A 24,753-nucleotide genomic window follows, 5' to 3' on the forward strand; every position below is an offset into this window, starting at 1 on the left:
ATGACTCCAATCTCAGTCCAGTGTCATCGCTGTAAACAGTCCCATGGTAGTGTATTGGCTGACCTCACTACATCAGCACTGCCAGCAAAAAAAAAAAGAGTCTGGAATTGTTTCCTGGCCGGTGTCAAGGCCTCATTTAGGCCGCTTATTGGACTCTTCAGCCAACCAACCTGGCGCCGACATGCTGCATATGGCTCGTAATCTCTTTTGTTACTATCATCCTCGTCCAGCCAGTGTCTCTAACAGCAACGCATTCATAACAGCTTTGTGTTCATGCTCTTTTGTTTCTCAGTTATTTTGTCTCCATCCTCGCACATTGAGGGATTTCAAATCTCTTTAAGGAAGTCGTTTTTTTTCAGCTCATTGTTTGACTTTTGTATGTCAGTCAATAAAAGACAGGTCGAAGGAGTAGATAAAATATCTCATAAGAGAAGTTTAGGACAGCGTGGCTTGCAGCCCATTGCACAGATCAGCTGGGATTTTCCTCTGTAAGAGTAAACCATGTCTTTAAGATTTTGGCCCAGTTACCTCAAGTTGATCTAATAGTTTGCACCTAGAAGCAGTGTTGCCATGAAAAAAAGTTGTACGTGCAGTATATCACTATATCTCTGCATCGCAAAGCAAAGATACAATTCAGCATTATGCTGGCTTTGTAGTTGTAGTTGTTGTGTACTTGCTTCTCACCACAGTGACAACTAATTAGCAGGAAAACAGCTTTTCCAGGACAGCCAGGAAGTTCAGATATGTAAAACTGACGGCTGATGTGAGCAGGCACTTCAAAGCCAAATGACCACAGGGGCAGTACTTATCATTTTAATGCTATACACTAAGAGTGTTCACCCACATTAGGTGCGTCTGCAGTGCAGGATCATGGTAACCTGCAGGGGCCATATCACATCATGTCACTTCAGCAAGAGCAGGCAGGAAGCTATCAGGGGCATGATAAGGACTTGTTTGAGGGAAAAGGTAGTAATTGCAAAGTAATTATAGATGCCATTTTGGGAAAAAAAACATGCACAAAGACAGCAATACTGGCATAAGGATCCATTGCTAGGCAACGGGCATGGTAATGCTCTGTGCAGCATCCAATTAAACTAGCTCTGTGTCGGAGTGGCTTGCTGATTGTCTGACTAATAATGTGGTGGTGATGGGGGGGAAGAGAACAGATTTGCCACCTAACAAGGGTGGCCAAGAAGAAGAATTGATTATACAGGGATTAAGTTTACATTTGGATGGCAGAGTGAGGCATTGTTAATAGCCACTTTAGTAATCGGGCCCAATCACAGAGAGAGACATTCACCCAATGTGGAAGGAATTTAGAATTTTGAATGATAATAATAAAATATTCTTTCTCTAATAATATTAATAATAGTAATAATATTGTATTGCCCTTCCCTACTGTTGTCCTTCTTTCTAGATAAACAGTGACTTTACAGCGTGTTTGTCTGTTCCTTTTATCCAATAATCCAAGGGGAGCTCTAATATAAAAGCCTAGTTCTGAGTTAAATTGAATGATATGCTACCATAAAAGCGAGGACTACCACAAACAGGCTCATAAATAAAGTCCCATCACACAGGCAGCCTGATTCACTGCCCCAAAACATTCATGGGCTGATGCTCTGAGACTCTTGATCAAATAAGTTTATTACACACGGGTGCAGCCGTCTTACAAAAGAAACGATGATATCAATGATAGCGTCTGTGTTGTGTGATTAACTATATTGACCCGAAGTAAAAGATCACAGAGAAAATCTTAGGTGATTAACTGTTGGCGTGTCTGATTTGTGGGAGCACTTTGCCCTTGTTTGCGACAGCCTGCCAGACTGACAGTAGCGGGCCAGTGTTTTTGAAGTTAAGTTTCCCTCTCCAGACAATTTTAGCCACTTGGGCAAGAAAAGCTGGCATAATGTGGCTAGAAAGCCAAAACAAAACAAAATAAATTTGGGCTTATTTTCAAGTATCTGAACAACTGTCTTTTCACACATTCCTTCTGTACCAAAACAGAGAGTAACATTTCCCAGTGCTAAACCCTCGGCACCCACAGCCACATGTAGCATACATCTTCATTAACACATCAGTGGCATTCACTGCTGTTCCTCACATTCTAATTTCTCCATTTTATAGAGATTTGGAGTGAGCTCACAGGCATGTTAGGAGAGCCTGGTGCGATGCGCCAGCCCTTTGAGGTGTGTCGTTTGTAGCATCTCCGCCTCCAGGAAAGCTGGCGCAGCGTCAAACGGGCAAAAGAGACGCTGTGTTTATTTTGGTAAGCACAGGTGTTTTTGCAGATAAATGAATAATAGGAATAAATGAGGCAGAGCATTTCCTCTCTGATACGCACAGCACTGTGACCGTAGCCTGGGGTTATACTGTCTCCCTATGTTCTGTCCCCAAATAAACTCCCTTGTCTAGAAGAAAACTGCATGGACACAAAGGGAAGTTCTAAATATTGATGTGAGTCACCACCACTGACATGTTAACACCAGTGGAAGTGGCATTAATGTGTCGTATAAAAAGAAACAATCTCTGATTTTGTCAGTGTTGACCTGCCCTACCAATCATGCCAACATGTTGTACATGTACATATAGAAATTAAACAAACAGATAACCATGCTAGTAAAGTAAACATACTGATGTACTACTGCTCTTGTCAGTCTGTGTTGGTCAGTCCACCCCTCTGGCCCAGACTTAAATATTGCAACGACTATTGGATGGATTGCCATGTCTTTTTGTCCAGACATTCATGGTCTGGTCTTCGGTGATCCTGACTTTTACTGTCATCATTAACAGGTTAAATTGTTAAATGATAAATGGATTTTGCCCTTCTAGTCTTCCAACCACTCAAAGTGCTTTTCACTACAGGCCAATATTCACCTATTCACACACACATTTATACAGTGATGGCAGAGGCTGCCATGCAAGGTGCCAACCTGCTCATCATGTTTCTAATGCTCATTCATGCACACACTCACATACCAACTTTGATCAGGGTTCAGTATCTTGCCCTAGAACATGCAACATGTGCACTGGAAGAGCCTGGGATCAAAGCTCTGACCATTCAATTAGTGGACGACCCTCACTACCCCTGAGCCATCGTCAGCCTAGTTCATTATCTCCACCAGGCACAAGCCTGGAGGGTATCATGCGATCACTTGCGTATGTACATGATCAGCGGGCCTGAAGTTTGTCCACAGCTAATCTTGAATACTACTGGACCCATCCTCCTTATTGATTTTGTGCACATTCAGGACCTCTATGATTCCCAATTTTTGAAAAACCTTGTAAAACCTTTTTTTTTTTATGGCTCCATGTGTCTAGTTGACTCACTGTGCAGCCCAGTGGGGTGAGAGGCACAGTAGAATTAAATTTTGTGCAACAAGCACCAGACTGTGGTAAAAATAACCATGGAAACCTCTTATGTGTACATCAAATGTGTTATATTTAATAATTCTACAGTTTCTACTGCAAATCAACAGCCATGTTGGAGACGGTGCATTGAAGACAGTTCACACAGTTCCATGAAAAATTGTAGATCAATTAAAACTTCTCTCTCTGCTAATAAGTCCCTCCAGACTGTCCCTTCCAGCCAGTCCTCCCCCAGTGTCTTCATCCAAAACGCTGGGTAACTGGGGTAATGGCTACATGTGCCATCTTCCTTTTTTTGAGTCTGGCCAAAGTACCGCCTGGGGCTCTGCATATTTACAATGTAGGTAGACTTGGCTGTGATGATCAACATGATGTGATGGAGAATGCCCAAGTTAAATGTTGTAGTGTTTCTATTTATTTGTGGATCATTGCCAGGATCAAGTTTATGTTGGAATATGACTGAAGAGGAAAATATTTCTTTCACAGTGTTTTTGAATGTAAAACAGTCAAATGTAACTGAATCATAATTTAAGAGTACTTTGAGATGTAAAAGAAAATACAACATGCAAAACACAGTGGAAAGATTTGGAGGGAAGGTCCCTGGTTGGCTTTAATCTGAGGATGTTGTGCATCACTTTCTATGCACCGTAGACCTCCAGAACACCAGGACACGACACTTTTTATGTTTGCACAAACATGGTTGGCTTGATCAGCACTGTCATCCCAGTCTGCAGGATTTTAAGTTGATATCTGCACATTCTGGTGCAAAGCCAAGCATTTCTTTTTAGCAACAATCTTATTATGTAATGTTCCCTCTGTAAATTTAATTACTTTGCACAAATAGACACACATAGACCTATCAGTGTGTTCAGTGCTTATACAATACACATCACTTTTGATATTGGCACACTCCACTGATGCACGTCCTGCGTACACGCACACACACACACACACACACACACACACACACACTTTGTTCCAGTCCGTGCAATGAGCTTTCCCATGCTTGTTACAATAGTTCCTTGAGCAGTTTCTATTTACACAGACGTACATGTGCAGCATAAAGAAAGTGAACGAAACAGGATGGAATGTGTGTGCGTGTGTACGAGAGGGTTTGGCCATAATCCTCCCTATAGCTACTGCACCTACGTTGTTCCCTGTAATGGTTTTAGGAGATTATTTCTTCTGGGAATAGCATTGCTCCATTCTGCGCTGGTGTGTTTTGCCATGTTTGTGAATGAGCCGTTTTGATAGATCGGGGTGGAAGTCACACAGCGTGGAGTAGGGCTACATATTGGCTTAGAGACGGATTTATTCTGCAGAGCTTTTCACTTTGTTCCTGGCCTGGATTCTGCATTTTCTCAGAGTGTGTGTGTGTGGTGGGGGTGATGGTTACGTGCGGGAGGGTTGTGGGTGTGCTAATTTGACTGTGTGCACATCAGAACTAACATTATATGAGCTGCAGTGTATTGGGGTTCCTGCATGTGTTTGTAGAAGTATTAGCTGTGCTTATGTGCATGTCTGAGCTAAAATCAGAATGTAAGTGTAAAAGTGGTTGTGGTATCGAGTGTGTGTATTCATATAAGTGTGGTTGCCATGGCACTGACAGACAGCATTCATTCTTTATTTAAAATGTTGTGACAAAGTTACTAAGCCAGCCATGTTGTAGCCTCTGGGAAAAAATCTCTGAAAGAGAAAAGCATCTTTGAAGGGAATCTTCCAACCTTCTCAGCCTCTGTCAGACTTTTAACTGAGGGGGAAGAATTGACTGTCATATTTCACTACATTAACAAGCGAGGTGCATATGACGGCACAGCTTACCTCTGCTGTTCTCTCTCACACGACAAGGTAGCTGTACAAATGTATTTCTTTCTTCTGCTCCTTCTTTCGACACTATAGTAAATCGTCTTTGCGGGCTTTGGGCAAGTTAGAAAAAGCTCGTTTCACAGTCCGATGGTTCCTTGCTAGCAGAGGGACAGGGCCACATATCAATAGAGGTGGCCTGTGAAGATTTGGCTCCAACCCCACACAATCACCCCTCTCACACCTCTAAAAGGGACACTCTGACTTTGTGCATTTCAGTATATCGTTTTAGAAACATCTTGAAAAGCTTGTCCAGTCATTTGGAGGAACATTATGAATATTAAATCAATACTGAACACCAGCGATGCCGAGAAGATTGTAAGTTTGTTCATTCAGTGTTGACCTCACTGCTTTCATGGCCTTTTTTTACCTGTCTTGGGTAAAAGTGTGCTCTTAAGAATTCTATTGTTACTAAAATCACATTACATTGTCATTTGCTCGTTGTATTGATTGCTTTCAGAATTTGCATGGACTGGTCTTCAGTTATTTATTTATTTTTGTAATCCCTGGTGATCCTGGGGTCTTGAGGCAGACACCTCCGAGTTATTCCTGTATCATTGTTAAAGGCCAGGGGTTAGCAAGCTTATGCTGTCAGAGCCTCCGAGCTTCGGGATGACCTTTTCCATGGATCTCAGCCTCACAGACTCTGTATCATATTTTACGTCTCTTCTTGAAACATAGTTTTATGTAGAGGTCTGCACAGGGCGGTCTAGCCTGCAGGTGCAAGAGACCCGCAGCAGATGTCAGCAATGTGGGTTCTTTTACCAAGCCTGCAGGGGGCCTACTGGCTGTCATGCTGTAATGCAAGGTCATGGTGGCTTGATAGCCTCCTGTTTATATGCTGTAGTATCCCTGTCACCTGTCTTGTACATCTTTTATTTTTCCTGTTTGGAACTTTTTTATTTGTCGTGTGGAGGACTTTTTAACAGTTTTGAAAAGCTCTGTAGAAATGTAAAAAAAAAGAAAATGCTTTGTCATTTCTTTATTACAACATTGTACTCCATCTCCAGACACATTGTCCCTTGTAAGAAAATATTACCATTGTTCACATTGCCAAGTTCTTCACAAGACTGAAAACTACTTAAAGCAAGCAGGAGGACAGTCTTTTCTCACAGTCTGACAAGTGTCTGGTAAGGGACATACTAGCCATAATTCTGTGGGAACAGGTCAAAACTCTTTTGCATGATTTGAGTCCTTGAGTGTGTCTGTAGGCAACACACTTCAATAACATGTCATCACACAGTACAGATCAACCTTTTTTTTTTTCAGTGTCATTTTAGAACAATTTTCTGCTACTTTATTCTTCCACTCCACTGCACTCTGAAGGCAAAAATTTAGCTTTTTAGGCCACTAGTCTTCATTTATTTAAGAATTTTAGTTTGCAGATTCAGATTATTAACATAGATTCAGATTATATGGACCTATCATGTACCATATGTCACATACACTGCATTTTTTTGTATAAACTGTTGTGATCACTGTTGGGGTAAACAGAAGATTCTGGACTGATCATGTGACATGTTTTCCCAGCATTGAGACAGGCACCACATATCAATAAATTGGACTTGAAGGTCTGCATATTTTCTGACTAACCTTATCGCCTTGCATCTCTCTGCTGCCAAGGAGGACAACCTCCCAGTGTCTGTTGGAGGGAAAGTATCTGTTTCACTGGTGACGGCTGTGACATTTCCTTCAGAATGCCAAAGGCCTTCCCTCTGCCCAGCTGAGGCATGGATCAGTCCGCGGGTTAAAGATGGAGGAAACAAATTGATGCAACCAGACGAACACGAAGGGCTTGACTGATGGGCTGCAAGATGGCTCATGGACAAATATACCCACGAAGAGATACACAAACACAAAAACAAACGAGTGCAAGGGCGCACACTTTGTGCTTTCATCCTTCTCATTCTGCCTCATTACTGTCAGCCTCATTCAAACTCCCTCACACACACGCAAGACACACTTCAACTCAAACACACACACGCACATGCACACACACACAGTGGACATTTGTCCCTCAACCCTCATAAACAGGGCAATGAGATCAGTCAGCATGGTGGCCTTCCTGAGCCCATCTCCCCAGCAACTCCTGAGGGGATGGAGCACACGACTGTGTCTGCACATGTGTGTGTGTTTGTGCATTTGGATGTGTGTGTGTGTATGTGTGTCCTTTTGACAGCCAACGGGGGGTAGGAGTCACAGCTTGTTTGCTGAGTAACAGGCTAACAAATAACCTGCTCTGGGGCATTAGAGACATGACAAAAAAAGAGGATCAGCACTGTCTGTCTGTCTTTCTGTCACTTTATCACTCTATACCTCTTTCTCTTTCCTTTTTCTAGGTTCCTTTGTGCCTCTGTGCTGCTCTGTCCTGATTATCTTCTGTTGCACTCTCACACTTAGTAGCAAAATTTCATTTTCAGTTGCTCCATCCAACACATGCACAGATGCACATAACCTTAAAGTCTTAGAGCATGGTGATGATGAGTGAGGTGACAGTACACATGCACAAACACACACAGCATTTCAGACACTAATGCAGCAGCCGCGGCACGGGCTGTCAGATCCACTCTGCACTGCAGTCTGGATAAACCGCCGCTACTTCTGCTGCAAGGCCTTTTTACAGGTACGAGGGGGGGGGTGCAATAGTGCTGCTGCTGTTACTGTTGTTGTTGGCCTCAGATAGCCCCACTAGACCAAAGAAAACAGGGACAGGGACTGGATATTGGAGTGTGAAGGAGGGCTGGGAGGGAAAAAAAAAGTTTCAGAACAACCAAAGGAGTGCATGGAAGTTTAAAAGGGAAACATGAGTTGTTTTCTGTTGTCATGAGCAGTTCTTTCCTCTTCAGTCTAAGTAATGAATCATATTCGGCATTTTCAAAATGAATAGACAGCGGGAGGCACATTGTTAGTTTGTTCACCTATATATTATGTATGATAACAGAGACATTGCTGATTGGATTTTCAAAATCCCCAGGAAACCAGGGGAGCAATTCAGCTCACTGCTGGGTTCTTGCAAATTATGCAAAAAACAGCACAGAAAAACAACACTTGAAAAAAATAAAAAATACTTGCTGCTGATAATCCCAAAAGAGGAGAGATCATGTTAACTGGCTGACCCTGCTCCTGTGTGCTAAATACTGTTCAGGAATTATAGCGTAAAACACATGAAAGCTACCAAACAGCCATTATATCAGCATATCAGCACGAGCAATGCAAAGTAAAAACCATCCCCCTGTCCAAATATGACCCATATTTCTCATCATGCTTGCTGAGTAGTAGCTGTTAGTGTTTGATTCTGTGAACACGGTAGTTCATGTTGGTAATTGTCATTTTTACTGTTTATAGTTTTAATTATTAGTGAGGTGGCTGTTACCTGTCTTGAGGCCAGCTGTATTTTGCATATTTTTGAGAGTCTCTTGTTACATTTCATTAAGCAGCTGATGTCGCTGAGAGCGGCTTCTTGGCTCTCATTCCATGCGGTTTGCCACAGCTTCCTCTTTTATTTTATTCTCTACAACCACCTGGAGACTCTCGGAAATTGTCTGGTGACCACCTTGAGGATCCTGACTCCCACGTTGAGAGCCGCTGGCCTCATGTATGGAACCTTATTGAACACAGTTCTGCTTTTCTCTGTCCTGACAAGAGAGTGAATCCTCAGAAATGCTCACTTACCGCGTCACTGGGCTGCCCTTACCCCTGTGTGACACAGTCCAAGAAAGCAGGTGAAGGGAAGGACGACGGAGAAGCAAGGAAGAGAGACGAGTTCAGTTATAAAAGGAGTCATGCAGTCATCCGATTCCAATATATAGTCCCGAGCACCATCCGGCACAGAGGAATCAATAATCGTTGCTTTCTCCACAAGCGGTCATGTCCTCCTCTCACTATCTTCGCTCTTAATGCACACATGCAATAACTCCAGGACCATCCAGCATTTAAATTGTATCTCTTATGAAATGTGGATATACAGTATATGTATACAGTATATAGGCCTTCAAAGACTGACCTGACTTTTCATGTGAGTCAGTACTGAGGCCTAACTGAGCAACATAAAAGCACGCCAGCGCTTTTAATAAGCTGCTAATTGGAGGCTTGCATGCACAGGCTGGCAGAATAAAATGACTGCTCATTTTCATCGATGAGGCTCGCGGTTGCCACAATGCTGAAGGCAAAGGACACAGGGAAAGGATAGTGTGGGTGGGTTAGTTCAGTGTAGTGTGGCGCGCGCGCGCGTGTGTGTGTGTGTGTGTGTGTGTGTGTGTGTGTGTGTGTGTGTGTGTGTGTGTGTGTGTGTGGTGGCAAGCATGAGAGTAGCAGGGGAACTGGTGTGAACAGAGTAATTAGCTACAACTCTGCACACCAACTCACTCACTTCCCCTACCTCCCTCCCTCGCTGTTCTGCTCTTTTAGCCAATTTGGGTTTGCGCAGCATTATTGTTCTTTAATAATCTGTTTCTATATGGAGCAGAATAACAGGGATACTGTGGAGGATAGGGCTTTCCAGTTACTTAACAACTACAATGAGGTGGAAATCATGCCAATTTTAGTAACATTATCCGTTTAGCGTATTTAAAGTTAACAGGAAGAACTGAATGTCACATTTTAATCACATTGTTCCTGTTTTTTTGGCATTTCTATTGAGAAGCTGAAACACTGCTCAGAGGAATTTCAGCTCCAGAAAGGCCTGTTTTTTCCTCTGTGTTGACAAACCTTACTGATGTAAATGTGTAGTATTAATCTATCTGGCAGGTTCCACTCTTGTGGTTTGAATATAGGTGGTGTGTTTGCGAGTGATGGCAGATAATATCAGCATGTCTCCAGTATCTGTCCAAAATGAACATTTCTGCCAATATGGCAGGCTGACAAGATTCGGGATGTGCGTGATTAATCCATCCTCATTAGTCGGCAACAGAAATCAATATTTTATTTATGTACAATTCAGGTTAGCTGTTAAGATGTTATGCCACCACTCACGACTGGCTGGGGCTGCAGCTCCAGCAGTCTGCGATGTAGAGGTTTTTTTGAAGTGTCCAAAATGAATAGCAAAGTTGCTATTTAATGTAATTGCATGGCTTCAGCCATAAGAAGAGGAAGCAACACTACCAATGTAGTTGCCAATCTTAGGAGTAGCTGGGTTGGGTGTCGTTTGGGATACCAGTGCTAAAAGTATATTTTTAAAATGGTACAGGTGCCTCAATGTTGCCTGAACTGATAATTTTTTTTAAAGAGAAGCACAAAATGATGGTCAACGATACTAAATTTGAACTTGAAATAGAACAATATATAAGTTTTTAACTTTTTAAACATATAAATATGTATAAATACAAAACACAACAAATTCACATTATTAATAAAATCTAATACAACCTAAACTACAGTAACTTAACAGTAAATAAGTTACAGTACTAATAACAGGAAAATAAAGATAAACTCCAGCTTCTAACTTCAGCAAGACGTTTGCAGAAAAATTATCATATGCTAACCTGAGGAAAGGCTGCCGTGATCATCAGTGGTCTCCACATTATAGATAAGGAAAGTCATTCTGATACATCACATCAGTGATATATATCTCTGCTCCTCATCACTATGGACAGGGACACTCACCCTGCTGGCTGATGTGCTTGGCATGGGATCACTCAAGCAATAGTCTCACATAGCCAGACCCATCTCAGCAGCGTTCACACAGCTTGCCAGATGCCTCCTCCTTTTTAAAACAATTGTTTTTAAAAATTTGTTGCATGTCTCGTAGGAACTGTTTCGAGTGAAACAAAGCTGCACTTTTTACCACTTTTGAGCTTGGCATGTTAATCTTGTTTGTGTTAGCTACTAGCTAGCTGAAGGGTACATGCTGCCAGAGCCACGTACAGATAGTGGTGCAATCAGCAGCATTTTAAGTGATGTGTCTGAATGTCTGCAACAGAGGGAAACTATTTCAATCAACGGCTCTGGTGTGTGGCACCGAAATGAGGCACCTTAATCTGTATTGTGAATCTGTCCAGTAGGTACTGGACGTGTAAGAACCAGTGCCATGTTGGCACCGGGTTTCTATACCAAACCCTAAAGACCAGTCATCCTGATCATATCAATGAATTTCTGAAGAACAAAGAGACACCAGCAAGGAAAAAATACTGTCAGCAGTAATTTTCTTATTTTGCTTAGTGAATGTGTACATTTTGAAATGCATTGTATTTTATGTCTGCATTTGTTGGCTGTCGGCATAATAATATGTTAATTCCATTACACAAGAGACTTCATCTTCACTGCAATTAGGTGTAATATATATGTGTATATATCAGCATCAGCAATCAGCCAAAATGAGTTGGAAAACAGCAGCATATCGACAGAAATCCAATATCATGCATAGTGGATGCCCTATTGTGTACATTTGGATCGTGACTTGTGCCTTTAAATGTTGCAGACCTGTGACTGTTTGCAGTTCACCGTTCTTCGAAGTCGTAACACCCCTTGATACACAGCAGTGGTGCTTCTGTCCTGGGCCACAGAGTATGGGAGATAAGGAGGTATGAGAGCGCAGAAACAAACCGATAGAAGGAAGGTGAAAGTGAGACAAAGCAAGGAGATAGTATGCGCTCCCGCCTGCTGCTGTCTATTCTCCTCAATGTCAGAGTTCTCCTTCTCTGCCGAGACTTAGCACCCGCCTAGCATCACCCTATCTGTTTATACAGAGGCTAATAGGAAGCCTGGTCTTTATCCCCACACTGCGGCTCAACATAATGGAATAGAGAGACATAATGCTGCTCGAGTCAAACAGTCAGCGGAGGCCTTTAAATTGCTTCCAATCCCCTTAACAAATCTGATGGAGAGGCTATGAATAACTCAAGGACCGCTCATCTCCCCACGCTCTGATTCTCTTCTCTTCTTTTCTTTCCTCTTTCCTCCCCTCCTCTCCTGCAAAAGCAGTCGAAACCTAGGTATCAACTTGGATTAACTCACTTTACTTCACTTTTTTAATTAGGGCGTGCCAGTTCATATTTACTACACTGATCTATTGTAAATTCAGCTTACATTCCAGTGTTCCCAAACAGACACCATGTGCTTTCAGCAGAACAAAGTTTTGTGACAAAAAAAATGGTGAAATAAAGTTTCCTCAGGAATTTTAATTTTCTTCCTGAATGGATACAGAGAACTTGGAATTGGCTCCAGTCTTCTGAGGTGAGATGACTTGTTGAAATTACTTGAGTCTCATGGAGAGCACCCTTCAAGTTTCATTTCTCGTTTATTTCATGCTCTCTCCTCTATCGCGTCATATTATCTCCCAGCAGTCCACTGAAATATGACCGTGGGAAATGTCTAGAGGGTCGATGGTTTGTTTTACACTAAACAGCACCAAAGGAGAAAAAGAAGTATGTATTCCTGCACAACTGAAAAGTCTCCTTCTATAGAGTGTAGGGATTAGGTTACCTACACTATGTAGATTTGCTGCAGCCAATAAATAAACAAAAAAAACCCACAAAGTGTCATGCCACTTCTGAATCCAAGTTTTTTCCTAGTTTACGTGCCTTGTTACTTATTTCAAATACACTTCATTCAAACTTTTCAAACAAACAAAATAAAATTCACCAAAACCATCTCTTGGTTAGTCCTCCCACTGTTCAAACAATCATCTTCCCTAGTTAGATGTGAGAATATTCACACTGTTTTGCGCTTATTCTTTCTTTGGCTCAGTAGGTGTGTGCTGCTGAATGAGTCTGTCATTGAGCAGTGGCACTCACTAGTTATTTGGAAGCATACCATTAAGTTAGCTAAATAAAATGAAAAAATCACCAAAATTGCAGATGATGGATTTTGCCAATCATCACCCATAGAGAATTGATGCCACCTGCTGCTTTTCTCCATTAACCAGTCACGTAATAATTGTGTCAGAGTGGATGGAAACGAGCCTTTATTTGCATAGTCTTTTGTCTCTTCACTCAAATTTCGGTTAACATTTGCAATACATTTGGATGAGAATGGATAATGTGGAATTTAAACTCAAACATACACTCAAATTTACACTGAGCCACTGCAACAGGCTGCAGATGTGTAGAATATATATTAAGAATAACTTCTAGTAAAAATAGTTGTTTATTCTCACATAATCTTAAACTGCAGTGTGGCTGCAGGTGTTTTAATCCACGAGTTACATTACATGTTTTGATGCCAACATGCATCCAACAATCAGTAAACACCTGCCCTTACCAGGTCATATTAAGCTCATCTTTGTCCTGATAAAAACAGCATAGAGCCAATCAAACCTTTGTGCAGCACGCTGATATTTGTCCCAACAGAAACAGCAAGAAGACCCACAGTACCGTACCTCCCCAGTTCTGCAGCATGCTGGTCTGTGCGGCACCTTACCTTTTTGTGTTGATATACTTGAGCAGTGGCAGTTGTTGCTCTTAACACTCTGTTATTAGCAAGAGACACACTTACAATTATTCTGTTAGTGTGAAAGGACCGACTGATTGAAGATGATTGGCTGGATCACAACCCCAATGACAAAGAAATTCACACACAGATGCACACATAGATATTTTAATAATGTTCTGAAATCAGCCGTGCAGTGTGGGGGCGGGTGTACGTGTATTTATGCAGCCTGCTCATCATGTACTCGTTCATGTGGGTGTGACAATGTGCGTTTTGAAGTGTCATTTTGTTGGGGAAAAAACAATTTAACAAAACAGAAAAGTCTGTTTCAGTCAGAGAGTGTGCAAGAGCGGAGGAACGCAGAGGAAATAATCAAGTGATTATAGATTGCCTCTCTTGCAATTAAAGGATTAGCATGCTTTTGCTTTGTAGTGATTTGTTTTGTAAGCCTGTTTTTGTGTATTCAGATGCACCTTGAAAACTAGATGGCCTTAGCATCTGGCATCAGTCTCTCCCTCTCTCTCAGTCTCCCTGTACCACGTGCTTTTTGATGCCTAGCATAGCCGTTGCTCTAGCCTTTACAGTTACTATGTCTTTAATTATCCAGTGACATGACATACCACTTAGAGCTCTGAATCCCTGTTGCTGTTACGCAACCCCACCCTCCCACACACAAACACATTTATATACCTCAATTATGTATGCATCTTTCCCGAGTGGTGGAGTATGACAGCTCTATTAGCTTGTGCTTTGAGTGTGTGTATGCACTCACAGTGCAGCGTGCCAGATCGGTGGTGTCGTTGAATCATTTTAGGTTTTGATGTTTGTAGTGTACTTGTTGTGAACCTGAAACTCAAAACTGTGACACAGCAACAACAACAAGCTTGGAGATTAAGTCATATAGTAATGGAATATTTCCAGGTGTAGACGCTTTATTTTTAAATAATATAAAATAACAGAGCAATATGTGATTCTTTGGGTTATAATTTAATGACAGTTACCTCCACTATAAACCACTTCTCAAAAGAGAATTACAAAAAAACATTAAATGATACTAAAACTTAAGAAAGCTTAACTGTAAATAAGAGGAGAAAGAAACCAAATGATTTTGTAGAGAATACTGCACAGAACAGAACAAAGAGAATCGAGTGAAGGTCTGTCTTATTATGTCTGTTTGTATAAGAACATCATGTTGACAGGTTCTATGATGAGACTGCAATGATCAGAAAAGTATGAGTGATATACATTAACGCATGCTGTTTTTTGTTTGCTGTGTCCAATAAAGAAAAAAATAGACATTCATAAAGTGTCAAGAAAAGAAATATTCTTATACTTGTTTTCCATTATTAAACAGAAAAATACAACCATCTACCTTCTGAAATCAAGTTTCTCTCTTTTGCCAAACTAAGACTAGCTTAATTGCCCGATTAACTCTAGCTATGATAAATGGAATGGTAATTTTTGCATTTAATTTTCACTGAAAAAAAAAAAAAAAGATGATGAAGTGATTTTTGTTGTGGTCCATACTGAACAAGTGTCTGGAGAGAAGGATTTGTAGCCTGGGGCATCTCTGTAGCAAACAAACGATTCATTTATAATGACATGTTGTAACACATTTTACCCTTTTAACTTTTCAAAAAAAATGTGGCATCTGTGATTTGAATATTGGACTTGATGACTGAAATATCAGTAACAATTCTATTAATTGTTCAACCTCAGTTAAGTCATCACAAAACACACTTAATTTAAACAAAAAAAAACAAGAAATCAAACCCATCTTGGTTAGTCTTTCCACTGTTCCATCAATTCACCAGGCCTGATTTGGTCATAATAAATTCTTTATTCAGGTTGTTTTCCTCTCATTCATCAGCTCATTGGATGTATACTGGGTCACTGAATGAGTGCTTCTCTAAGCAGTAGCTCTCACTCTGCAGAGCATTACACTGGCAAAATAAAATGACAAAATTTGTCAAAAAAAACACAAAATACTACAAATTTTAAAATTATTGTTTCAGTATCAGCCTACTACGCAGTCACGATGATGCACATAGCGTGTACTTGTGTCAGCCACAGTTACCAGTAGTTAGCAGCTAAACTGTGAGTGAGCAGAGATAAAATGAAGAGAAAATAATGAAAATAAATAGTTCAGAAACAATGCAGCTGTGGCTCACAACAGGAACTCTTATGAAGAGAAATGCAAATCAGGAGGAGAATATTTTCAGAAGTACATATTGAAAATGAAGTGAACGACAGTTCAAGTGGCTACTTAAGAAGCGCAAATAAAGTGTCCACAGAACCTGCTAGCAACAAATGGCACAAAATAGTAAAGTGGTACTTGGGGAGCTCAATATTTTGTGAGGTGGTACGCAGTTTCTAACCCTGAGAAACACTGTGTTAATCCACTCACCCAACCCTACAGCTAGGCAGCAGTCCAAAGCACAGCTTCAAGTATTCAATATCAACAATTTTGAATCCAAGCTAATTCACAGTGATGGCCAAAGATTTTAAGCTAAAATTGGGATTCTGTTGTTACCACTGTCAAGAGGCTGGTTGTAGAATTTTGAACTTACTGAAGTGTAGATGTAGTCCTAAAATCATGCAAATTAAATCACATCAAATATGTATGAAAGAATAATCAAGGCTATAAAGATTACATTTTAAGACCTACTGGCTGTTCACAACACTACACCAGCATCCCTCCCTGCCCGTCTTTTTCTCCTGAGCCATAGCATAAGCAGTCTTTGATGGTCGTGTTGGTCACATCCAATCATACAGGTCTAACAGGATTACTGGTAGCTCATCATGATACTGGGGCAGCCACAGCCTGTTTGATATCACCCTAGTGACCTTAAAGTCACCTCTTCAACAGAAATCCTGTAGGTGTCCCATTCACTGTTGCAGTCCCACTGAACCGCTGGCAGTTCTGTAATTTTCAAGCATTTGTCTTGTTTTTTACAAAGATTCATCTTTTTATTCCACTAGTATGAGAATCTCTTGCTTGCTTGGGGGACTGGATGACCTGGGTTTGACTTGCAGTTGTAGCACCTCCTCAATAAATTTAAGCGGTCTCAAAATGTGGTAGGAGATGTATAAGTAAGTTTTTTTTTTCTTCAGAAGCTCTGGAAATGTCCATGGAGCTGTTTCACATATGCAGTAGTATTCCCAAGACCCGTAAGCAGTCTTTGATGTGTCAAAGCAGTGCCAAATCCACTTTTAATTCAGTGCCCAACTGCCTGCAATAGTAAAAGGCTCAACCCAAAATCTGATCAGGCAGTTTTAATGAATATGGGTCAGTTTAGCAGCAGCTAGCAAGGTAAGATATGGTAAGATAAGATAAGATAAAATAAGATAAGATATTCCTTTATTAGTCCCTGAGCAGCAGCAAAGTGGATAGCAATAATATAAAAAGCATCAGTAAAAAAGTCAAATAAAATCGAAAAATACCAGCAAAGACGAAGAATAGATATAACAAATTAACAATTTAAACACAGGGAAGTACAAAAATTGGAACAGTATATAATGTAAACAACAGTTCAATTTACGCCATTGCACAGAGGATGAATTCAGTTGTGTGTTTTTGTTCTCAACTGCGGTTGAGAAGCTTTTTGAATTAGCTAAAAAATCTCATTAGTTCCACCCTGCCAAACTGACCAAAAAAACAAGTTTTTTCATAAACAAAACTGAAATAATTAACTTTGATCACATAATGATGATAATATAAACCTAATGTTTTGGTACATCATTCAGAATAATGGGTAAGTATTATTTTTAACTTAAATTACACAGACGTAATTATGTTTGGAAAGGCCAAGGTTTGAACATTCTGCTCATGTTAAGCAAAGTCGAAAAATAGTTGAATATTAATGTTTATATATGAGGATATTCCAGGTGACTGGAAAAGTGTCCTGAAAAAAATGGAAAATTAGCATAATAATGTGAATTGCTGAGGTGAGCAAAAAACAAAAACTGAGTTGCAAAAATTAAACCAGTGGAAAACAGGGCAATACAAACGAACTACTTAATTACACAAAGGACTTTCACTGAGCATCCACACTGTTACTGTTCTGTTTGATTCCTCTGCGTTCAGTTTTGTTCTCTTCCTCTTTATAACATCTCTTTTAACTTGAATGAGTCCCTAAAAAGCCCTTGGCGGCCCAGTAAAAGTCCCTGGAACAGTAAAACTGTGTTAAAGTGAGTGATGGTGGCAGCAGTTAGGTTTATATTGCTAGCTAGCAGCTCTTTATGAGACTGTGTAGAATACTTTCTGGCAAGGTGTGGGGGTAAAGGAGGGGAGAGTGGAGAAGGACAATGCACTGAAGAGGATTGTGTCAGATAGATCGCATTAAAATTACCGTATTGCTCAGATTACCAAAGAGAATTGGCTTTCTCTGTTGGTGAATATTCCCCTTGACACACACCTAAAAGAGCATTCCTTCTCAGGACTGATCACTGAGCAGGGTCATGTTCAGTGCAGTGTCCAAGGAGAAAGCAAGTTGAGGCTGAGTGTCCTGCCCAAGGGCACTTTCCACTGTCAAGCCATTAGTTTACACCCTTAAAACGCTGCCCGAAAGTATTGAGAATCAAACCAGCAAATGGAAAAGCAGTTCCAAGTTGGACTGGCATTTAGTAACAGACGAGAAGAAGAGAAATTAGTGGAGAAAAGAGTTTGGCAGTAGCGAAGTCGGGTAAAAAGAAGAGGCAAGTGGTGAGATGAGATGAGGAGGGAGCAGAGGAAGTGCCCCCACAGCGAGAATTTTAAGTGTTTACAAGATGAAGATGCATTCGTGCATCTCTCTGCTCCTCCATCTACCCCATGCCACCCTCACTGACACACCGCCATCGCACCTAATCAGCCAATCACGGCTGGATTCTGTCTAAGAGGCCTGATTGGCTGATTAACCAAGCTCATCAGGACACCACCCGGTGCGACTGCAAACACACAAGGACAAGCACATACACATTGTGCAAATTACTGAGTGCATCCTGTAGTGTGTGTGTGAGTGTGTGTGTGTGTGTGTGTGCGTGTGTGTGTTGCTCGCGCGCATATATACATAATCTATGCTGCATTTGTTACCTTCTTTGCATTTGTAAAACCTTTTGGGTCTGCGTGGGCAACATGTCTGCAAGTCCACAGAGTTTCACAAATTAAAAGTTGTTTTACCACTTTAAGTCTAATTTGAGATGAGAATATTATTTGAGAAGGCTGAGGTTGGTGGTGGAATGGTGGGTGTTGGGGGTGGTAGTAAAAAAGAATATTATAACCGTCTTTTGCACAAATTGCCTAACAGCTGTAGTCGGGTTTACATAAGTAACCACCATATTTTCCTGTGAGCAAACACAAAGGCACAGAGCCTAAAATCAAAAACTGTTTGGGGAATATAATGATTCATACATACTATTGTAATTAAATTAGTAGCTGTCAATGAAACCACACATTTATAAAAAATCGAATCAGTAGGCAGAAAAATGCAATGTAGTAACAGGATCTCAGTCCATACTTAATCAACACTACCCTGTTTTACAGTTTTACCTGATTTTTGAGAGCCTTTGCTTGAAAGCATGACACAAAATGTTAGCCGCCTGGTTGCAATTTTTTCGTATTACAGCTGAACAGTATATTTAATATTCTGGAAACATTTTATGCGAGAAATAGGCAATACAGTAAGAGAATCTTGATCCACATTTGATCAGCACTGCCTAGTTTGACAACTGGAGCTGAGTTTCGTGATCCTGAGGTATTGTGCTGGACGAACCTGCTGGCTGGACACAATTGGATAGACCTACAACCAGAACAGCAAAACATGTGACATATGATTTTTCAAATCTGGACCAGTGATGCTCCTCTGTCATTCATCATATAGAACCAGTCCCACATTAAATGAACAATTGTGACCAGCCTGACCGGATGATTTGTCTGAATGGAAGGGGGCCAGATGCATCTATCGGAGCAAATGAAATTTTTTTAGAGCTAGCATGAAGCATGAAAAGGAAGTTTTTTAAAACCTAGATTTAAAAATGATAATTTACTGAATTTTCCTTACATGAGGTAGCAGGATGTTCTTGAGGAGTAGAAGAGCTCTCCTTTTCCCCTGTGTGGGGATGACTGCAGTGGAACCCCCGAGTGTACAAGAAGGAGATCAATTGGCATACTTTTTGGTGTATATAATTTTTTTTCTTTTTCAGTCTATTATATATTTTTTTTACAGTGAGGAGTCGTGCTGTGGTGTTGTACACTTGATATTAGCTCCAGTGGGCACTGCAGTCGATGATATTTATATCGTGCACTGCATGTACATGACAAAGGGTACTGTGGAAATCCTGTATCTATTATGACATAAATCTCATTTTTCCTGTCTTCTCTTCATTCATTTCTTATTCTATTATCATTTATATTTTCCCATGCAGAGCACGGCAACACGTTGAGTATAGCAGGCCCTGAGGCGGATCAATGCCAATATTTATTTCATGTCCAATTACTGGGGTAGAACCGCAGTCCAGAGAATGCAGCGATGAAAGTAAACGTCCTCTCACAGAGACGCACACAGAAACCGCATTAGAAGTGCAGCCTGCAGCCTAAGCTTCAAGAGCGAGGAATATGAGTAATATGAGTACAAGCGCAGGTTATAGGATTCCAATAGAGCGAGCTACAGGCGTTACCAGGGGGTGAAGCCTCCAGAAAGCTGAGTAAAATCCTGTTGCTTTCAGTGGGAGATCCCCCCCACTATCCTTTTTCCTTCTCTTCACCTGTTTTTCTTCTACTGCTTGAAAAAGGCAGTTGATCTTTATTGCTTTAGGAATCCCACCCTATACCCTGTATTGAACCGTTAGTGCCTGTCAGTGCCAGAGTTAAAGAGATTGGTCAGAACATATCAATGTCTATCCTGTTTATCACCACCCAAGCTCTGAAAGCTTTCCACAATCATGTTCTGTAAAAATTATCATGTTTCAGTAGCCCTGATATTTACAAGTGACCCTTCACATGTCAAATGATGTTACATATGACAGCTAATATTACCAATGCCAACTTTTGTCTTGTGTCAGTAGCAGTGCAATGGATGGAACACCAGTTTATTTTCAGTCATCACTATGAAGAAGGCAAAATATTGACTTACTTCCTAATCTTTTACCGATACCATATTTTGCCATAAAGGCATAAGAATACAGAAACTATTGTAAACCTCAGTGATAATTTGTAATAAAGATTACTTCTCTAAAAACAGGCAGCCTTAGCAGTCCAAGTAATTGCTGTCTTTTATGCATCTGTTGTTCTTTTTTCGTAAAGGTAAAAAGAATCACAGCTGGAGCGCTGTGTACATTTTCATTGCTGTCATTCCACCTTATCTACAGCCTTTTCTTCGTTTATAGATCAATAGTCACCACTCCAGGATTGATTGTGTCCCTGATGTTTGCCTGATGAACCAAAGTATCACTTAATGACTCACACCCGTTCCTTCCCTCTCTCTGTCCTCCCCACTGCAGATTTGTTCCTGACAACTGAAGGGCCTAAGTTTGAGACCTGGATCAGTAAGGTAATAACCTTTTTGGACTTGTTTTCTTGTTCAAGAGTCGGGTTCAGTCAGGGCAGCCATCAATGAGTCACCTCACTCCTCTGTACCTGTGCAATAGAAAGCATGATCACTGTGTTGTACAAATCAAGTCATATCTTTTACATGCTATTTTGTAATATCATATCACATTGCTCTATTAATATTGCAGGGCTGTTAGGTCAAGGTTATGATATTACAGAAATATGGCTGCAACATTTTTGTTGTCTTTAAGAGCGAGTGCTTTTTACAACAAGTAACTTTGATTTTACAAATGCCGCTCACAATTTACCACAATCCCCAGTGATGTTTAAAATGGCTTATTATGTCAGACCAACAGTCAAAATCCCCAAAAGGTCATTTGTGAATAAACAGTGGAAAGCCCTGAACAGTCGCAGATTTGAGAGGCTGGAACCAGTGAATATTTGATAATGCATCACTCAGGGGTCAATCGATTATTAAAACATCTACTGCTACATGTTTTTACTCAGTTTTCCCTTGCTAATGTCTCTTTATCCTGGGTTTGGGTCATAAGCATATGGGTCAAATTTTCTGCTTTCTAGTGAAGAGCAGTAACAGGAAATTTTGCTTCACCAGTAGCCCGTCACTGCTGGCTTTGGTGGTCAGGGGACAGTAGTTTTTCGTCTCTGCTGCTCATAGCCTAGACTGAGATATCTGACTGCAAAGTGAACACAGAAAAACACAGAATCTCAAGCTTAGTTTTATCTGAAATAAACAGAAAAAAGAAAACGTTTTTGATGATCTTTGTCCAGGCCGTAACCTGATGTCTGAGGGAAAATTTGGACTCATTAGGAACCACAACAAATAACTGTTCCCTGAACTTTATAACATAAAACAATGGTAAAAATGACCACTCTCTTGCCTAACATAACACTGCATTACTTGGACAGTATATGTTTATAATTACAGTCACCTGGTCTTGGTCACTGCCATTAACTAAGGAGCTAAATATGGTCTGTAATAGGAATGTGGTGTTCATCCAATATGTAAATGAAGTGCAATATGTCTACCATTAGCAAGAATTTGTGTGCTGCCATTAAGTGAAGAGATATTTTCACTTAGTGAGCAGAGAGTGACAACCCACACACCACTTCTCTGTTCATTTCCTTAATGCAACAAATGGATCTGCAAAGCTTTGGTGGGCTTGAGGGTGCAGGATTTTTGGCACTGCTGCAGGACTAGTTAATATTCTGTCAGAGCAGAGAGGGGAGACCATGGCTCTGGGTTTTTGTCGAAGGGGCCTGTTTGAAATTCAGCAGGTCGAGGCACAAGCCGAACAGTAGTCTATGTTATCACAGAGAGGGGCGAGTAGGAGAGGGCAAGGGGAGGAGGTAAGAAAGAAGAGAGAGATTGAAGGATTTGGCAGAGACAGAAGGCATGCAAGGGTAGAGGGAGACCAAGCAGGAGCAAAACAGTGCAAATAAAACTGCCTTTCCTGAAAACTAACAGGATGGGTGACGGGTGGCGTTGATCAGGTGGGCACACGAGGCAAGGGAATTCTCGGAAGAAACATGAAAAGCCTTTAGAATTTCTAAAGGGAATTCAAAACTCCTTCTTTTTTAAATCTCTGCCAAGGGTGTGTTTTCAGCCCTTTTTTGTTGTCTGTATGTTTGTTAGTTACAAATTTTTTTCAAGAACATGTTTGGTGTTCAAGAAGTTTTTCAGTGATGCTTAGTAGCATGGTTCATGGATGGCGATGTCAGTCTGTAAGTCAGCTGCCCCACTGCTGTGGTTCAAACTAAAATATCTAAACAATGTGATGGTTGCGCAGACATTCATGGTCCCCAATAGATGAATCCAACTGACTGTGGTGATCCCCTGACCTTTCCTATAGCACCACCATAAAGTTAATATTTTTTATATTTTCATAGTAATATCTTGCCAACTATTTATTGGATTGCTATGAAACTCAGACATTTGTGGTCTCCAGAGGCGGAGTCATAAATCTTTTATTATGTTTTTTCAATAATTTGGTCAATGACCAAATACCTCCAAAACTAATGACATTCCTCACTGACTCAACAGGACTTGGTGTTGAGTGCTAATATGCTATGATAAAATGCTAATCTTAGCATGCTAACAAGGTAAAGTAGGATGCTAAACATATACCTGCCTACCATTAACATGCAGTTATTATGACTTTAAGCATGTTACCATGCTGACTTTAGTCTTGTTCAGCAGTTCTTGATAGCAGGACTTATAGCATGTTTTGCTATTTTGCTGTGACCCACAGAACTTACTTGAATTGAAAAGACCAGTGTCCAGTGACCATTGACCTCTCTAGAGCCAAACTTTGGTTTGTCCATTCTGGGCCATCATAGAAGCATGGCAGTGCAAGTGCAGATATAAAGGGCTCATTAGAAGATAATGAAAACACAACAAATCTTGTTTTCAGGTGATTATACACTAATGAAAACATATTAAATATTATATTACATTTCTGTCATATTCTGTAAACAGATCTTCCTTAATCTTACACACTGGACCTTTAAAAAATTAAATGTGTATCTGATGATTGTCTAACTGTAATTTGCAGATAATGATGTGGATCTAAATGCAAATTCATACTTTCTAAAGTGTTTCTGTTATTGAAATAACTTTTTTAAGGAATTATGCAACCTTGGAAGAGGTCTGTGCTTTCAGAGTGCTTGTTGTTTCAACTATAAGCCTTTGTTTATCTGCTATAAAGCAAAGTAAAAAAATGCAGAATTAGCACATAGATGACAATTGGAGTGGTGTTTTGCCTCAGTAAAAATAGAAAGTCATTTAACATCAAAGGTTTGTTTTATCTGGGAACAGAGGTTATCTTCCTAAGCTCACAACAAGCCTAGTAGAAAATGTGTAATAATTTCGATAGCGGATCTAGACATTAGTCTCCCCTGTCTCTGCGTTCTTTTGTTTTGTATTGTGTCATTTATTCATCGTAATTAATTTATCATTCAATAACTTATCAGTTATTCTCTTTGTAGGAAGGGTCAATATCTCATTTAGTGTGTCTTGTCATTTTGTACACTGTGCCAAGTGCCAATTGATTGTTAAGCTTCATTGTTTGGTGAAGTGGATCTTTTAAATCCTGTTGGAACAGAGTGTGGAGCGAGACCAGATGAACACACACACAGTCTGTGACAGACAGAATGAGTTTTTGCCTTGACGGTGAAAATCAGCACCTCTGCAGCATACCTGTATCACTCCATCTCATTCTCATCTTTGGCTGATGAAAAAGTCCAATCCTTTCCTTTCATCTTTCCACATCCTCTGTGCTTTTTCTGCTCCTCTTTCCTTAAATGCACAAACAAGTGCTCACATCCACACACACTTGAATAAATTCAGAAATATTGTGCACCCAAAGGCACATGGCGTACATGGCCATGGATGCACACCCACACGTATACACAAACAACACACAAGACCGAGCCATTTCCCAGCATCCTTGGAGCATTAGACCCCTGTTAATCCCACTGGGGTCTCCGGTTCAATGCAGCTGCATCTACCGGTCACAGGCCAGCACACTCCCCTTTCTCCAACACTCTGTTTTAATTACTTTTCTCTGTTTTCTCTCCTTCTAAGTCTCCCTCCATCCCTCCCCATTCCTCTG

General features: G+C 40.6%; 1 protein-coding gene across 1 annotated transcript in view; it reads left to right on the top strand.

The window, feature by feature from the left end:
- Nucleotides 1-24,753, top strand: part of itfg1 (integrin alpha FG-GAP repeat containing 1) — a 181,913-nt gene that overhangs the window by 10,547 nt on the left and 146,613 nt on the right. Inside the window, exon 7 of the mRNA XM_084721305.1 lies at nucleotides 21,073-21,122. Within this exon, the coding sequence (XP_084577431.1) occupies nucleotides 21,073-21,122 (50 nt within the window). The remainder of the gene's footprint in view (nucleotides 1-21,072; nucleotides 21,123-24,753) is intronic.

The sequence above is a fragment of the Lutjanus erythropterus genome, chromosome 1 (assembly GCF_056507025.1).
Source record: "Lutjanus erythropterus isolate fLutEry1 chromosome 1, fLutEry1.hap2, whole genome shotgun sequence".
NCBI lineage: Eukaryota > Metazoa > Chordata > Actinopteri > Lutjaniformes > Lutjanidae > Lutjanus > Lutjanus erythropterus.